The sequence below is a fragment of the Mauremys mutica genome, chromosome 17, assembly GCF_020497125.1.
Source record: "Mauremys mutica isolate MM-2020 ecotype Southern chromosome 17, ASM2049712v1, whole genome shotgun sequence".
In the NCBI taxonomy this organism is placed as follows: Eukaryota; Metazoa; Chordata; order Testudines; family Geoemydidae; genus Mauremys; species Mauremys mutica.
The window spans coordinates 19,096,402-19,112,992 of NC_059088.1; the positions used below are offsets into that span (position 1 = coordinate 19,096,402).

Sequence of the window (16,591 nt, forward strand, 5' to 3'; positions counted from 1 at the left end):
CAGTCAAGGGGCAGGAACAGGTCAGGAAGGCAGGATCTGGGTACAAGTCAGCAGAGCAGGGCTCAGGAGCCCATCAAAAAGGCAGAGTCCAACAAAGCAGCCAGCCAGGAACTAATCCATTTGCACAAACAACTTTCTGTGTCTCCTTCTGGCTTAAATAGTGCAGCTGGACCAATCGGCGTGGCCAGCTCCTCCTCCAATCAGGACTCATGTGGGTGGTGCCTCTAGTGGGCCAGGGTTCCATTAGCCTCTCAACCCGCTAGTTACTAACAAGCCACTGGGTGGCAGCCAGAGGGCAAAGGTTGCTTGGGGACCTCTGCACCCCTATTCAGGACTGTAGTGCCTCACCAGAACAGGTGCAAGGTCTCAGCCCTGTCTTTTGGGATGTTCAATAGCCTGGGCCCAGGCGCCTAAAAAAGCTTAAAGCTCCAGCTGGGGGCTGTGGTGGACAGCTCTGCTTCTCAGGTCCCATAGACCCATAGGGTTAGAAGGAACCACAAGGGTCATCTAGTCTAACCCCCTGCCAAGATGTAGGATTTGTTGTGTCTAAATAATCTCAGATAGATGGCTCCAGCCTCGTTTTGAAAACCTCCAGTGGAGGAGCTTCTGCAACCTCCCGAGGCAGTCTGCTCTGCTGTCCTACTGTTCTTACCGTCCAGTGGGATTCTCCAAAGGCCAGTCCCAGACTGTGGCGCAAACTCCCCCAGGAATTATGGACTCACCACTTCCTGCTCCCAGTGCCAGTGGTATGGCTCTGCGTGGCCTGCTCTGAAGAAACAGGACCTTTACAAACAGCCCCTCCCCCCAAATCTCTCCCAAAGCACCCCCTCCCTGGCACAAAGAGTTCTCCCTCTAGGAAGCCAGGATCATGTTACTTAATGCCCGGCTAGAAGGCACCCAGATATTTGGGTCATGGAAGAATCATTCAATAGGACAGAGTTCACCGAGGTCCTAGCTCTGCCATGGTGCTTTGGTCTTATCACTAGCCGTGTGAATTGTGCACCCATGGGCCACTGGCATCGTCTCTGGAAACATTTTGGGCTGTACTGTGCTCCTCCCCAGCCAATGCAGCCTCCATATGGCCTGGTACCTGCAAGGCATAGTCTGGCCCTATCCTGCCTCCCCTGAGGGGTCAGCCACTGCTCTGGTGTTGCGTGAGACCAGAGTCTCCAGCCTCTGTCTTGGGCCCATTAGCTGCTTCTGAGAACTACAGACCGAGCACAGCCTCTCACTTCTGCTTTGAGCTGCGGGTTTGAGTGATGACAGAGAAGAGGGGATTTCCTGTGGGAAAATCAGGCAATCCCATTGCAGACATCAACAAGAACTTTCATTTTCTCCAGAAAAAGCACCCTAGCAGGCTCTGGATTAGCAAGATGGTGGCATGGCTCGTGCTGGCTCTGCTCCTGCACAAAGGTAAGAGTTCTCCCCCCTCCTCACCCTGCTGTTACTTACTGCAGTCTCTGCAGACTGACCTTTAACCAGTGAGTGGATGGAGAGCTGGCTCTCAGCCAGTCCCTGATGCCAGCTCAGCCACAGGGCTCACCACAGAAGTGAGCATCACTGGAACACGTCAGACCTGTGTCTGTATCAGGGAGCGAGGGGAGCAGCTCCTTCCACCCATGGGAGCAGCCAGCAGTGTCGCAGGGCAGCTGGGTGAGCCATATGAACACGTATGTCAGTGCAGATTCATATGGCTCTCTGTGGATCACTGCAGATTCATGGCTAGTAGTAATAGTGCTTAGCAGCCCCCAGCCAGGGACCAGGACTGAGGTGCTAGGCACTGTACATAGAACAAAAGGACAGTCCCTGCCCCAAGAAGCTGACAAAATATATTAGAGAGACAAGGGGGTGAGGTAATCTCTTTTATGAAACCAACTTCTGTTGGTGAGAGAGAGACTTCTGAGCTCACACAGAGCTCTTCTTCAGGTCTAGGACGTACTCAAAATGTCACCGCTAAACACAACCTGGAACAGATTGTTTAGCACATTTCAAGAGACCATTCAAGGTGAACTGGCCCATTAACTCCTCTCCAGTCATGGGTGGAAGAAGCTGCAGAGGAGGCTAGTGAGTTACAGATTGTTGTAATAAGCCACAAGTCCAGTATCTCTGCTGAGTCCATGATTTTCTGTGTCTAGCGAAGTTATGAATTTAAGTTCCCAGGCTCGTGTTTTGAAGGTGTTGTGCAGGTTTCCTTTGAGGCTGAGGGCTGAGAGATCAGATATGCAGTGATCACTTTGTGAAGTATTTTTGCCTTCTATCATTTTTCTGTGTGAGTTCATTGGAGAGTGTAGTGATTGTTTGGTTTCACCCACATAGTGGTAACTGAGGCATTTAGTGCACTGGATGTGGTACACCATTTGTTTTAAGTATCAGAGGGATAGCCATGCTAGTCTGTATCCACAGAAACAATGAGGAGTCTGGCGGCCCCTTAAAGATTAACAGATTTATTTGGGCATAAGCTTTCATGGATAAAAACCCCATTTCTTCAGATGCATGGAGTGAAAATTACAGATACTGGCATAAATATATATTGGCATATGAGGAGAAGGGAGTTACCTTAGAAGTGGAGAACTAGTGTTGAAGGCCAATTCAGTCAGAGTGGATGTGGTCCACTCCCAATAAATAAATAATTAGAGATATACCAATTCCTAGAACTGGAAGGGACCTTGAAAGGTCATTGAGTCCAGCCCCCTTTCTTCTTTAGCAGGACCAAGTACTGATTTATGCCCAAGCTCCCTAAGTGGCCCCCCCCAAAGATTGAACTCATAATGCTGGGTTTAGCAGGCCAATGCTCAAACCACTGAGCTATCCCTCCCCCCAAGAAGGTGTCAATACCAAGAGAGGGAAAATTGCTTTTGTAGTGAGCCAGCCACTCCCAGTCCCTATTCAAGCCCAAGTTGATGGTATTAAGTTTGCAAATGAATTGTAGCTCAGCAGTTTTTCTTCAAAGTCTGTTTTTGAAGTTTTTTTGTTGAAGTATGGCTACTTTTAAATCTGGTATTGAGTGTCCATGGAGATTGAAGTGTTCTCCTACTATCATTTGTTTTGATAGTCACATGTAGGACCCATGGAAGGGGTCTTTAAAGGTATGTTTTGGGGGATGTTGATCAGTGGAGCTGTGTCTGCAGGTTTTGTATCTGTTGTTCTGGAAGGGTCTGGTGCTGCTTTGAGTTGGTGGGTCCTGGTCTGTGGGGAGCTTGCTTCTGATGATGAGCTTGGTAAGGTTCGGGGGAGAGGGGGGCATGCTTCAAGGCCCAAAGAGCGGGCTCAGGAAAAAAATATTTCAGGATGTGATACCCATTGAGTATGGATTGTAATTGTTTGATGATACCCCATATGGGTTCCAGTGTGGTGTGATAGGTGACAACTAGAGGTGTGTGGTTGGAGGGGATTTATTTCTGTATTGAAGTGGAGTGTCCTTGTTTGGTGGAGGAAGTTTTAAGCATGTTAAAGTGTGTATCCTGGACTTTCTCCTTGGAGCATATTCTGTGGTATCTGAGGGCTTGGCTGTAGAGAACAGATTTCTTGGTGTGTTTGGGGTGGTTACTAGATCTGTGAAGGTAGGTGCGGTGATCCGTGGGTGTCTTGTATACAGTTGTCCGTAGGTTTCCATTGTTGAAGCTGATTGTGGTGGCCAGGAAGCTGATGCTGGTGTGGGAGTGTTCTGGAGAGAGTTTGTCCTTGTGAAATGTCAAATTCTGTTTGTGTGGGGGCCTGGACTTTCTTTTTATTGGGAGTTTCAGTTTGCAGCATTTAACTTTAAAAGGATATGTCAGTTAAATATCTGACTTCAGCAAATTCCCTTGTTGCTACATCAGGCTGTATCTGGAGCAAGCTGGGGGCTGCTCTGTTGGTTCCTGTCTCACCATAGTAGCAGCTATCATAATAGTAACTGCTGGAACATTCACTCCTAATTGGCAACCTTCACAGAGTTTTTTAAATGGGGCTTGTGCTCTTTTTAGATTCTTTGTGATGGAGAAAGTGCAGAGAGGTGTGGGACGGGTGCGGTTTGGAGGCGGGGAACGGGGAGGGTGATTCAAAGTTTGTTGTTTGATGGTTCCTTTTTGCCTTAGGAAAGTCTGTGAGCTTCCCAGTGGGTGCCTGCTGGGGGAAAGGCCCTAGCACTCCTCTGACATGGATGCCTTTGGTCCTGGCAGCCTCACCTTCCCAGGGCACTGCAGATGGGCAGCCTGTAGGTAGGGGAAGAGGGAGTTTGGGAAGGTGACACCAGAGGCAGGGATGAGAGGGGCTGTGGGGACTCTGCACTGGCTACCACAGCCAAGCCAGGCTCACTCAGGGAGATGCCAAAGATGCCCAGGGGAGCAAGGAGAAGGCTGCTTTGGGTGTAGGGAGAGGAGAGCCATTGGGACCTCAGACATGCTGCTTCTATCCCAGCTTCTCCCACAACCCTAACATGAAGGCGTCTGCCTGTTGCCTCATTCCAGCCCCACAGGCCACAGCCCGTGCCACCGTGAAGGTGACAGGAGTGGTGGGGAAAGCCGTGTCTCTGGGAGTCAACGTCCCCCCAGGGTTCCAAGTCAGGGATGCCATCTGGAGGTACCTGGCGCCAACAGAAGAGCTAGTGGCCACCTACTTCAGGGGCTCAGCGGAAACCCTGTACCAATCCCGTTTCTATGGGCGGAGCCGGCTCCACGGTAACCTCACCCTGGAGATCAGTCCGGTGGAACTGGGAGATAGCGGCACCTTCTCAGCCCTGCTGGTGAACACACGAGGACAGACGGAGACACGCGTGCTGCACCTGGCAGTCTATGGTACGCTGGGTTGGGCTCCTGTTTCCTCACCACTTAAGGGCAGGAGGGTGATGTGCTTGGAGCAAGGCCAATTCTGCATGGACAAACACTCTGTGCAGTCTCACCCGAACCAGCAGGCAACAACCCGCTGCCCGGAACCACCCCTGTCCCCACAGGCTGCCAGGCCCAGCAGCTGACTCTGACAGAGGCCCCGTGAGGGAGCTGGGGCTGCTGAGCTGAGCCAGGGCTGCCCAGAGGAGGGGGGCAAGTGGGGCAATTTGCCCCAGGCCCTGGGCCCCGCTGGGGCCCCCACGAGAATATAATATTCTCTAGTATTGCAACTTTTTTTTATGGAAGGGGCCCCTGAAATTCCTTTGCCCCAGGCCCCCTGAATCCTCTGGGCAGCTCTGAGCTGAGCTCCCAGGCTGGCAGGGCCTGGGACAGGGCACCCACCCTACCCAGACTCCTTGGGTATTTTATGTTCTAATACAAAACTCTGGAGGCAAATGTCCTGCTGGCCTGGCAAAGGGGCATCATTAGCCTGCGGTGCAAGGCCTGGTCCAGCCTCTGCTGCAGAGCGTATAACTCGGAGATCCACAGGTTACAAGGCCAGAAGGGATCGTTTAGTCCGCTGTCCACTCCCTGCGTAGCTATGGAAGGCGAGAGCCATTGCCATCATGAGGCACACCAACTGGGGAGCCAGAGCCAGCCTGCCCCGGCAGGTGACTGTGTGTCCCATCACCCTCATTCTGGCACCCACTGGGCATGTCCCAGAGGGCAGAGACGGGGGAGCACTGCCCTTCTGCTAACCAGGAAATGCTGTCACAGTCACAAGGCAGCACGTAAGGAACTTGGGGTTGTGACTTCCGTCTTGCCTTTATTTCTGCTCTTACAAAGCACCTGCAGGCTGGCACCACAGCCCTTTGGCTCTGGATGATGAGGGACCCTGTGAGATGGGCAGTGGATGAAGCTGCCCCCACAGGCTGTCACAGCCTCATACCCCCATACCCCTCCCCACACATACACATGGGGCTATTAGGGCTGAAGTTTGAAAGCCCTGCCCAGTGGGAGAGCAGCACCAAACCCCCAGACAGAGCCTGGTATTTCTAGGGGTAGATCTGGTGAGTGAGTGCAAATGGGTGTATTCATGCACTAATACCGGGGGTGCTGGTGCAGCGGGTGGTCCCCCGGGGAGGTGGGGGTTGAGTATCCAGCCAAGGGGAGATTACTGGCTTTGACCCCTCTGCTGTCCTGTCTGCTCTGTGTCCAGAAGTGGTTTCCCGGCTGACACTGCAGGTGTTCACATCGGAGAGCAGCCGCAGCGGCTCTGCGAGGGTCTGCGAGGCATTCTTGACCTGTGTGGCGGCCGGTGGCACCAACGTATCCTACAGCTGGGGCAGGACGGATGGTGAGGTGCTGAGCATGGACAAGCACTCTCTCTTTGAGGCTGGCCTGGTCCTATGGGCTAAGCTGGACCCCTCGGATAGGCAGGTGTCCTACACCTGTACTGCAGCTAACGCTGTCAGTCAGGAATCAGCTACCATCGCACCCTGGGAACACTGCCAGAGGAAAGCAGGTATGTCTTGTTTCACCCATTTTCCATGCCCAGCCCAGGGCCCAGCCACTTGGCTTGAGCCAAAGGCCCAGCTGTCTGCAGCCAGAAGACAGTGCCCGGAAGATGGATTTTGTGGGCGGGCATTTACTTTTGATAGCAGATTTGCCACCATGTGAAGGTGGATGAGCGGGAGAGGGAGTCATGCTCCCTGGCTGGTGAATCTTCACTGAGGATTATCAACCAGAGAGTCTAAAACTCCAGGCATATCTAGGGTGTTCTGAGTGATCAAGCCCTGGTCAGCCCCCCATCAGCAGCGCCGGAAGAGGGCTCTTGTTTACCTGCTCAGTTTAAAGGTTGGGAGTTGGCAGCCCATGTCACTCAGTCCCTCGGTGCCACAGCTGATACTACAACCAAAGGGAGTGCACTAGTAAGGGCCACAGTCTGCTCTCGTTTACATGATTGTCAAGCCAGAGTCACTCCAATGCAGTCATTGGCCTCACTCTGCATTTTCACCAGTGTAGCTGAGAGTAGACTTTGGCCTGGACTGTTGCAAACACAGGACAAGATTATACAGGAAAAGTCCATGGAAGGGCCAGGAAATTCCACAAATCTTAAGTTGCAAGAAATCCTCCCCCGCTCTGGCTTGCAGAGGAACTTCAGCTTCCTCCGCGTTTCCTGCTGTCTCAGCTCACACTTGGCACCGTCAGGAGGGGGCGGGCGGAGTGTTTGGAGAATGCTTCTCCTCTGACTTTTCCTACTGCTGCTGCATTTGCTGGGTTCAGTGACTGTCCTGGCAGAGCAGCAGGAGGCTGCGGATCAGCACCAGGGATGGCCGGGAATGCAGGCTAAAGTGCAGACAGGCTGAAGTGCTGGGCAGTCTGAATTTCCCACTCGGTCATGCTCTGTTGGCTTATGGAGCGTGAGAGGTTTTTATGGTGCAGCAGGTGGCTGGGATTCCTGTTCCCAATGCCTGGCGCCAACACAGCTACAGATCCGGTGCGTACTTGGCCGGAGCTCCCTGCTCAGCAGAGCCCACGGCACTCATGACATCTTCCTCTTCCCTGCTCAGGTTCGGAAGATGCCGTGTACGACTATAGGAACATCCTGCTCATTGCTCTGCCCCTCTCTGTCCTGGTTCTGGCAGTGGCTGTCTTCGGGCTCCTTCTCTCTTGGAAGCGCTCAGGTAGGAGCCGTCTCTCATAAGAATCACTGTTCACTGACCTTGCTCTGCCAAGCATTGAAGAACCCCTGTGTGAGCTGAACACACCTGCAGGAGGGTGGGGGATACCACGGGCATGGGCAGTCTGATACCACGGGGATGGGCAGGGTGTAAATCCCCAGGCAGACGGATAGGAAGGGAGGGAGGTGCAGGGTGTCACAGAGCTGCTCTGTCTTTGTCTCCCACATAGAAACCAGCTGCTGCCAGTGGGGGCAGGTTTCCAGAGACAACACGAGAGCTCAGTCCGCATTAGCCTATGGTGCCTTTGGAAATCTCCCCCTTAGGAAATGAAAGTGGGAACTTCCCAGCCCCACCCCCACCCTCCAGCAGCTCAGGGGCTGTGACACAAACAGGGAATCTGATTTTCATAGCTCTGCGCCCAGGGCTCCCTTCCCCTCTTCGCTCAGGTGGAATCTGATGCCACAAGGCCAGGATGAGGGGCCTTCTACCACCAGGCTGGATTGCAGCCTCCACAGCCTTGCCAGCCTGGCTGGCCAGGTGACCAAGCCATATCCCCAAACCTCCTCCCCATAAGGTGCTGGCAATAGACTGCCAGGCCAGCCCCACCCAGTGGCTCCACTGGAAGACAGGGACTGGCTGCACCGTAGTCCCTGTGAGAGAGCTGCAGGGGGTGGCTTCCAGCTGCTTTCAGACAACAACCTGTAGTTGTCATGTAATGGCCCTTTGGAAACATTCCTGCTGGTTCCCCACAGGGCCACCCAGGGGGGGGCAAGAGGGGCAATTTGCCCCAGGCCCCGAGCCCCACAGGGCCCCCCACGAAAGTTTTTCGGGGCCCCTGGAGCGGGGTCCCTCACTCGCTCCAGGGGGCCCGGAAAACTCTTGCGGGGCCAGGAGCAGGAGCTTCTTCGCTCCCGGTCTTTGCCGGCGGGGGGGGGGGGGTTTCCTTCCGCCCGGAGCAGAAGGACCCCCCCGCCGGCGAATTACCGCCGAAGACGGAGCGGGACCCACCGCTGAAGTTCAGCTCGGTCTTCGGCGGTAATTCGGCGGCGGGGGGCCCTTCCGTTCCGGGACCCACCGCCGAAGTGCCCCGAAGACCCGCGGCGGGGCCCCCCTCCGCCGAATTACCGCCGAAGACTGGGCTGCGCTTCGGCGGTGGGTCCCGCTCTGGCGGTAATTCGGCGGCGGGGGGGCCCCCGCCGCAGGTCTTTGGGCACTTCGGCGGTGGGTCCCGGAACGGAAGGGCCCCCCGCCACTGAAGACCCCGGGCCCCCGGAATCCTCTGGGCGGCCCTGGTTCCCCACTCAACTCACATTTGGAATGAAGCTACAAGGGCTCTTTGTCTGCTGGGGCTGCTGGCTCCCTTGCTGAAGCTGACAGGGAGCAGAGAGAGAATGCCACTGCTGTCTGATTGAATCTCCATTAGGGAGACTCTGTAGGGGCAGTGTGAGCCCCGCAAGGGCAACTCAGCCAGTTGGGTAGACAAGCTGAGTCCCGTGGCGGTTGGGTCTTTTGGCTGAGACCTTAACACCTGTCCTACCTGCGTAGACATTGTGTGTCCCATGACTCTGTTAGTGTTGGCGTTTCCCCCGCGATCTTGGCCAAAATTCCCCTTGCCGCTCTGCTGTGCTGGGTGTCTGCTGTCTCCCCAGACATTGCCGCATTTCACCTGCAGTGCACGTCTTTAGCCTGTGAGGCCTGGCGAGGTGCTACAGAAATGCAAAGGTGTGCTCGCCCTCGGGTGTGTGTGAATGGTCACTGGGCAGAGAACAAATATATTTAACACACACCCCTCCCCGAAAGCTCTGCTACTTTTGGGAATGATATTTGTTTTCCCCTTCCTTAGGGAAGCAAAGAACGAAACCGCTGTTCGACGCCTCAGAGCCTGACGCAGCCTCTGTCTAGGAATTGACACTGTGTGCAGAGCAGAGGCGTGTCCTTCTGCGAGAGCAGCCCTCCTTTCTCTTTGTTGCTGGCGAGGCAGAAAGCTCACAGGGTTTGCTTGACCCACATTCTCTTTTCTTCTGGAGAACGTCTCAGGGGGCTGGCAGCTTCCATTGTCCTGGGGACAGCTGGGTGACTGAGAGTCACTGTGGGTCAGGATCCCAGCACAGACTTGCTTTCGGCCACAGAAGCATTAACCAGCCCTCAGAGCCCTCGCTCACCCTTTGAACTGTGTTTCTCTCCCAGACCCCCACCTTAAAAAACATGCAGACATTTTTACTGAATTTGCTTGTTTCTGTCTACAATTTTCATCAGCATTACTGAATAGATGTGAATAGTCCTCTGCTCAACAGCATCCTCCAGGGAACTCAGACCTCACCAGGAAACCCATTCGAAGGTCTTGTCTTCACTGCAAAAAAAAGAAAAAGGGATGTCCTTACCTGGAGTTTGCTGACTCGAGGTGTAACTGTAGAGAAGGTAAGGCAGTTTGTCATTTCACACGAGGTGGCCAGTTGAGCTAACCCTTGGCCCTCCCATAGTCTTTAACTAACCGGCTAACTCGGGTGAAGATGCCAAACTGCCGTGTCTTCATGAGGGTTTTACCTCTAGTTCCTACATTCATAGATTCTAAGGTCAGAAGGGACCACTGAGAACATGTCACCTGGCCTCCAGGATAACACAGGCCAAAGAACTGCCCCCAAAATGATTCCGGCTTGAACTAGAAAATACCTATCAAGTTAAGAGCACTTTTTTCCCAGTGAAAACAAGCTCAGCTGAGTGCATGTTGGGTGCTGAGCATTCTTGAGTATCTGGCCCTTATTTAGGTGTCTAACTGGGAATGGAGCTTTTATGAAAATGTGGGTCCAGCTGTAGCTGCAGAGTCCATGGCAATCTGGCCCTCACTCCACCTATACAGGTACCTGTTACCACTCTCAAGACTTTCAAAAGAGAGGTTTATCTGAGTATAAAGTACAAATTGTCTTCAGCATGTTCAGAAACTGCTTGGAAGTTCAGGGGCCTGGAATCCACTGTCAGAAGGTTTGTGGTAGACCTGGAAAAGGATTGCAACATTCCATGCATACATGCATATTCACACACACGAACATGCTTGCTCACACACTCACGCACACACGCACTCTTTCATAGCATTTGTTGAATATGAGTGTATCTTCAGTAACTGTAACTGAATGTGACCAGAAAGTATCTGTTTATTATGTACATTGCATGATTTTTTAAACTATATGAACACATGTAAGATTTATGGAAAAGAATTAGAACTACGTATAAAAGTCAAATGACAAAAATGTCTACCCAGATTTGTAGCTGCATGTTTGAAAGTGTGACCCAAGGTTTGCAATTCTCCCAGTAATGAGCTGACAGTAAAATATTGACGATAGTTCACTGTTACATGTATTGTAAAACAGTATATGATGTGTTTATTCTACATAGCTCAGTTAGTAGCGTATGAGATTCTTAATCTCAGGGTTGCAAGTTCAAGTCTCAAAGTGGACCCTTGAGTCTATTGCCTTAAGCATACTTTTGGGGGATTGGACTAGATGACCCCTTGAGGTCTCTTCCAACCCTAATATTCTATGATTCTATGATTTGGGCAGTTATATGTGGTATATTCAAAAACACTTGACAAAACACCTGGCTGAGGAACTTTCTAGACAGTTAATGCTGCTTTTTTGAAACACTAGGGACATTCCAGAGGACTGGAAGAAAGCAAATGTGCCAATATTTGAAAAGGCTATGCAGGACAACCTTTGTAATTATAGACCAATCAGCCTGACATCAGCTACAGGCAAAATAATGGAATGTCTGATATAGGACTTGATTGAGAAAGAATTAAAGGGTAATATAGTTAATGCCAATCAACATGGATTTGTGGGAAATAGATCCTGTCAAACTAACCTGATATCATTTTTGGATGAGATTACAAGCTGGTGGATAAAGGTAACAGTGTTGACATTAGATACTTAGAGTTCTGTAGGGCGTTTGGTACTGCATGACATTTTGATCAAAAAACTAGCCTGATATAAAATTACCATGGCACACATTAGATGGATTAAAAATTGTCTAAGAATGTGATTATAAACGGGGATCATCATGGAGCAGGTGTGTTTCTAGTGGGGTCTTGCAGGGATCAGTTCTTGGCCCTTTGCTATTTAACATTTTTATCAGTGACCCCACAGAAAACAGAAAATCATCACTGGTGAAGTTTGCAGATAACGCAAAGATTGGTGGCAGGGTAAATAATGAAGGGGACTGGTCATTGGAGGGTAATATCATAAGTGCCAGTCAACATGGTTTATGAAAAATAAATCCTGATAGCAAAAGGAAAGGCATTAAACCAATAGGGTTTTGATGTGCTGCCCCTAAATGATTGGCTAAGACAGTAGTGCATGACCAGGGTATGAGTGAGGATGCGCCATTTTAAAACGTTTGCTGAGTAAAGATGGAGCTGCTGAAAAGACCCTTCAATGTTTCCTTGCCACCACCTGTAATCAAGTGGCTCACAAAGAGATGTTATGTGGGCAAGGTTGTAAAAACACAATACACAACTTATATGGTTGGTGCAACCGATGTCTGAGACCCCAGAACCATGCAATGAGAGCCACACAACCATGGTAATGGCTGATGAATGCGATCATGAGGACAGCTCTTGGACTCAGCCATTGTTTGAGATGCCAAAACCTAATCAGAAGACCCTGAATAATTCCAATGGCAGGGTGCATAGGGCCAAATCATAGCTAAGTTGCAAGTAGAAATATTTAAGGGTAAACAAAAGGTGCCGATGATAGAAACTGGTCACAGTCACGCAAATGGCTACAGAAGTGGCACCCAGTCAAAACGTTGGTGGCTCAAGAGCATCAGCTAAGGAGACCTCTTGACACACAACACAAGGCAAAGGTTTTAAGCACATTATAAAAACAAAAATGGTGCCTTATCTGTGTTTCTTCATTAAATCTGTCAGCAGTTGAGCGATGACTTTTCAGAGGCCTTGGAGACTTTGCTTACCATCCCAATGAGTACGCCCCTTTAACGAGCACTGTGCATTTGCTTGTGTTTGTGTAAGGGGTGTGCTGATAGGGACCCACAATGCCCTCAGTGCTGTAGGTGTAGGACTGTGCCTTGATATGATTTGCAAGAGGTGGAGTCAAGTAGATCTGCGTTGGCCTGGTCATATGACACCATACAGCATAATGGGGCATTCCATAAAAACACACTTTCCACAATCATTTCCAATTGACATTTTATTTGCAGTCTCTCAGCTACTCAGAGATTTATAATAAGAAATACAGGTAAGTATAACATGCTTTAAACCTTTACTTTTTGTGCCAAAAGGCCACATTAGCTCATTTAGGCCCATTGAAATCAGTGGAAGTTAGGAGCCTAAATACCTTTCATAGGGTTGCCAACCCTCTCGGTTTCACCAGAAGTCTCCCAAAATTTTAGGCTGCTAGAAATCCGGCGGCATAGTAGGGCTAAGGCAGGCTCCCTACCTGCCCGGCCCCATGCTGGGGCGGTGGGGGGGGGCGCAGGGGTCTCCATGCACTGCCATGTCCCAAGCGCCACCTCTGCAACTCCCGTTGGCCGGGAACCTTAGGGGTCCACCAGTATAATCAAGAGAGTCCACGAACGTGCCTGCAACCAGAAGTAATGGGGGCAGGGGGAGGACATGGGATCACATGCCCTCCCCAGATTTCTGCCTTCCATTTAGCACTGGCCCCCCTAGTATCTAATAAGTACCCTAAAATAGTTGCAAACCGGACTTGATTGTCAAACTCAACAGCTGTAATGAAGAAAGAACACCTTGGAGCCAGTGATACATTGTAGACCTTCTTGAAACCCTGGAAATATATCCTCTCTATTGTACTTTGCATTCTTTCTGTATTTCTTCCTGTGTAGTTCTCTTCTTTTGCATATTAAAGGCATTCTGGATAGCTCAGTGGTTTGAGTGCTGGCCTACTAAATCCAGGGGTGTGCATTCAATCCTTGCAGGAGCCACTAAGGGGTCTGGGGATGGGTCCTGCTTCAAGCTGGTGGTTGAATTCATAGAATCATAGAACTTAAGATCGGAAGGGACCATTATGATCATCTAGACTGACCTCCCGCAAGATGCAGGCCACAAAAGCTGACCCACCCACTCCTGAAATAATTCTCTCTCTTGACTCAGCTGTTGAAGTCCCCAAATCCTGATTTAAAGACTTCAAGTAGCAGATAATCCTCCAGCAAGCGACCCCTGCCTCATGCTGCGGAGGAAGGTGAAAAACCTCCAGGGCCACTGCCAATTTACCCTGGAGGAAAATTCCTTCCCGACCCCAAATATGGCGATCAGCTGAACCCCGAGCATGTGGGCAAGACTCTCCAGCCAGACACTCAGGAAAAAGACTTTCAATATCCCAACATTGACCCTCGGTACTAATTCAATGACCTCCTGGGGTCCCTTCCAATCCTGATATGCTATATGGTTGATACACATACATATCAAACTGCATAGCTCATTCTATATGGCTAATAATACCAGGCACCTGCTTTTCCTTTTGCTCCATTTCTTATTTACAAACTGTTGTGCAGATTCTAAGAACTCCTTAGGCACCTAACTCCTATTGCAATCACTGTGAGTATGGCACCTCCAGCTATGTCTATGCTACAAAGCTACCCTGATTTAAGTTACATCAACGTACAGCCACCACTGTAATTATATCACTGTTGCATTTCCACACTCTGCTCCTTGTGTTGGCAGAGCACATCCACAGTAGCAGCTCTTGCATTGGCACAGAGAACAGCGCACAGTGGGTAGGTATCCCACTGTGCAACTGGCCGCAAGGTGTTTGGGGAAGGGTTTGCAATGCCTCATCAGGGCAGGTTCAGTGTCACTTGATGCAAGTTTCTCAATCCCATCATTCAATGGGCATCCTACTAGGTTTCCAGCTGCTTTTCAACTGCCCTGTGCAAAATGCTGCTGTTACTGTCAAGCTAAATCTTAATTCCAGCCTCGTTTCACTCCAAACATTTTCCACCTCCTCCAGTAACGTGGACCCTTCACCTGTTAAGCACACGTTTGCTGAATGTGCGGTGAAGGTTTCTCGTATGGCACACGTTATGATGAATTTTGCCAGTGCAGCGTCATAGCATACATGCAGGCAGCTGGAGCAGCCTCACCTGCCCCAGAGGTCTCAGCCAAAGTCACACACGCCTATTCCCACCACCAAGGTATTGGTGCAGCACACAGGGAAACTGAGGTGCACACAGCATTCATGCAAAACAGTAAAACTCACATAGGCTGAAGAGTAAGACTGACATACAACATAACAAGGAAAAATCCCCACTTCGTCACACCCTGTCACCCCAGGGCTGAAGCCCAACTGCGCTGCCCCTGGGAAGGTGGGGAACTTTCTGGCTCTCGAATTCTCCAGCGTTTGTGTCTCCAGAGGGGGCGGGACCCAACCCCTGATGTCAGCCCTGGGGGAGGGGTTACTGCTTCCCCCCCAATCAATGCCCAGGAGGCTGTGCCCAAAAGAAACACCTGTCCCCACCTGAGAAATGCTGAACTAAGGGATTACGAACTTCATTGTGTCTGTTGGCCAAGTTCATTGCCTGCACCAGGGGACCCTTGCATCCCTCCACCCCTTGTCAGGCTCTCTGGGGACTCCTCTGCCATCCGCTCTATTTCAGGGACCCCCTGCAACTCCCCCATCTCCCCCATACCAGGCCTCTGTGCCCCCATCCGTGCCATGGCTCCCCCATTGCCCTGTGGGTCTCCTTTTTCTCCTCCCTCCACAGTAGCTTTCTTACCCTGCCCCTGCTGGGAAGGGAAGGGCCTACAACTGGCACACCTCTATCTCTCCCTCTCCCACGGTGCAGGCTTTGCACACTCCATGCCCCGCTCTGCAGGTCTCTCATACTCCCCAGGGTATGTCCCATTTGTCTCAATCTCTCTAGAGCAGTGCTCTTCACTAAGTTTCAAGTGGGGGCCACTTTGGCAAAAAACCTTCAATGTGAGAGCCACATCAGCTACCAAATTAACACATTGCTGTCCTAGTCCTTAATGATGTAATGTTACAGAGCCACGCGTGTCACTAAAACTAAGTCTGCTTGTACAATAGAACAATGCTCCTTTCAGAAAATAATAACCAGGAAAATATATGCAATTAAAAAGGCACCTGTGCGAGTAAACCTTTTAAGAGAAGAATAATCCAAAATTAATTTTAAAAACCGGATGAGCGGAAGTGTGCCTGTTCCTCCTTGACTTTGTTCATGCAGTATTTGTAATCTGTCATCGTAACCCTAGTAAGGCAGTCCAAATGTTCATTGGTCAATTGTGCCTCTGTTTTCTTTTCACCCCTCTGGCTGGAGGTGATGGCTCTAGGGTGGAGCTGCGGATGCGGGGTTTGGGGTGTGGGAGGGGGCTCAGGGTTGGGGCAGAGGGTTGGGGTGAAGGGGTGATGGCTGCAGGGTGGGGCTTGGGATGAGGGGTTCAAAGTGCAGGAGGGGCTCAGGGCTGGGTCAGAGGGTTGGGATGCAGCGGGAGGTGAGGGCTCTGGCTGGGGTTACAGGCTCTTGGATAGGGATGAGGAGTTTGGGGTGCAGGCAGGCTGCCTGAGGGCTGGGACCAGAGGATTCCCCCCAGCCCTCTCCCTGCTGGCAGCAGCTAGCTTGGGGCAGGGGCCTCTCTTTCCTTGCCATGAGGCAGCACGGAGCTCCGGGGGAAGGGGTCCTGTCTCTCCCCCACCTGGCAGGCAGCACAGAGCTCTGGGGAAAGGGGCCCCTCTCTCCCCTCCGGCAGCAGGGAGCTCCGGGGCCGGGGGAGAGGCCCACAGCAGCCCTGCAAGCCCCAACTTGCTCCTCTCCCCAGTTCCTGCCCATCCCCTCCTCTCTCCTCTCCAGGTCCCTGCTGCATGGCTATTTATAGCCTGCTGCGTGGCCGCACTGCCGTGCAGCTTAGAGGCAAGTGAGTGTGCCGCACTTAGGGGCAATGGGAGCTGCCACTGGCTTGTGGGCCTCGCAATGAAGAACATTGCTCTAGAGCTATGGTGATGTCACTTTAGTGATGGTTTAATTTAGGACTGAATCTTGCACGTGACTCTGTGATTGTTGGCTACGTGTAGCAGGGTGGTCCCCTGCTTCTGCCCTTCAGGGCTTGGAACAGCCCTGGGA

The 16,591-nt window shown here is 51.4% G+C and overlaps 1 protein-coding gene across 1 annotated transcript; it reads left to right on the forward strand.

Moving 5' to 3' along the window:
- The first annotated feature begins 1,347 nt into the window (after positions 1-1,347).
- SLAMF8 (SLAM family member 8) lies at positions 1,348-13,384 on the forward strand. The gene is made up of 5 exons (XM_044992090.1): positions 1,348-1,413; positions 4,446-4,772; positions 6,022-6,327; positions 7,376-7,489; positions 9,330-13,384. Exons 1-5 carry the CDS (start codon positions 1,374-1,376, stop codon positions 9,386-9,388), a joined length of 846 nt encoding a protein of 281 aa, XP_044848025.1. The 5' UTR covers positions 1,348-1,373; the 3' UTR covers positions 9,389-13,384.
- Positions 13,385-16,591: the final 3,207 nt, after the last annotated feature.

What these genes read in the sequence shown, in the direction of transcription:
- SLAMF8 (XM_044992090.1), top strand. Translation starts at nt 1,374, where the DNA reads ATGGTGGCATGGCTCGTGCTGGCTCTGCTCCTGCACAAAG. An exon ending in GCTGCACCTGGCAGTCTATG is followed by an intron (nt 4,773 to 6,021) that starts GTACGCTGGGTT and finishes CTCTGTGTCCAG; the next exon opens with AAGTGGTTTCCCGGCTGACA. An exon ending in TCTCTCTTGGAAGCGCTCAG is followed by an intron (nt 7,490 to 9,329) that starts GTAGGAGCCGTC and finishes CCCCTTCCTTAG; the next exon opens with GGAAGCAAAGAACGAAACCG.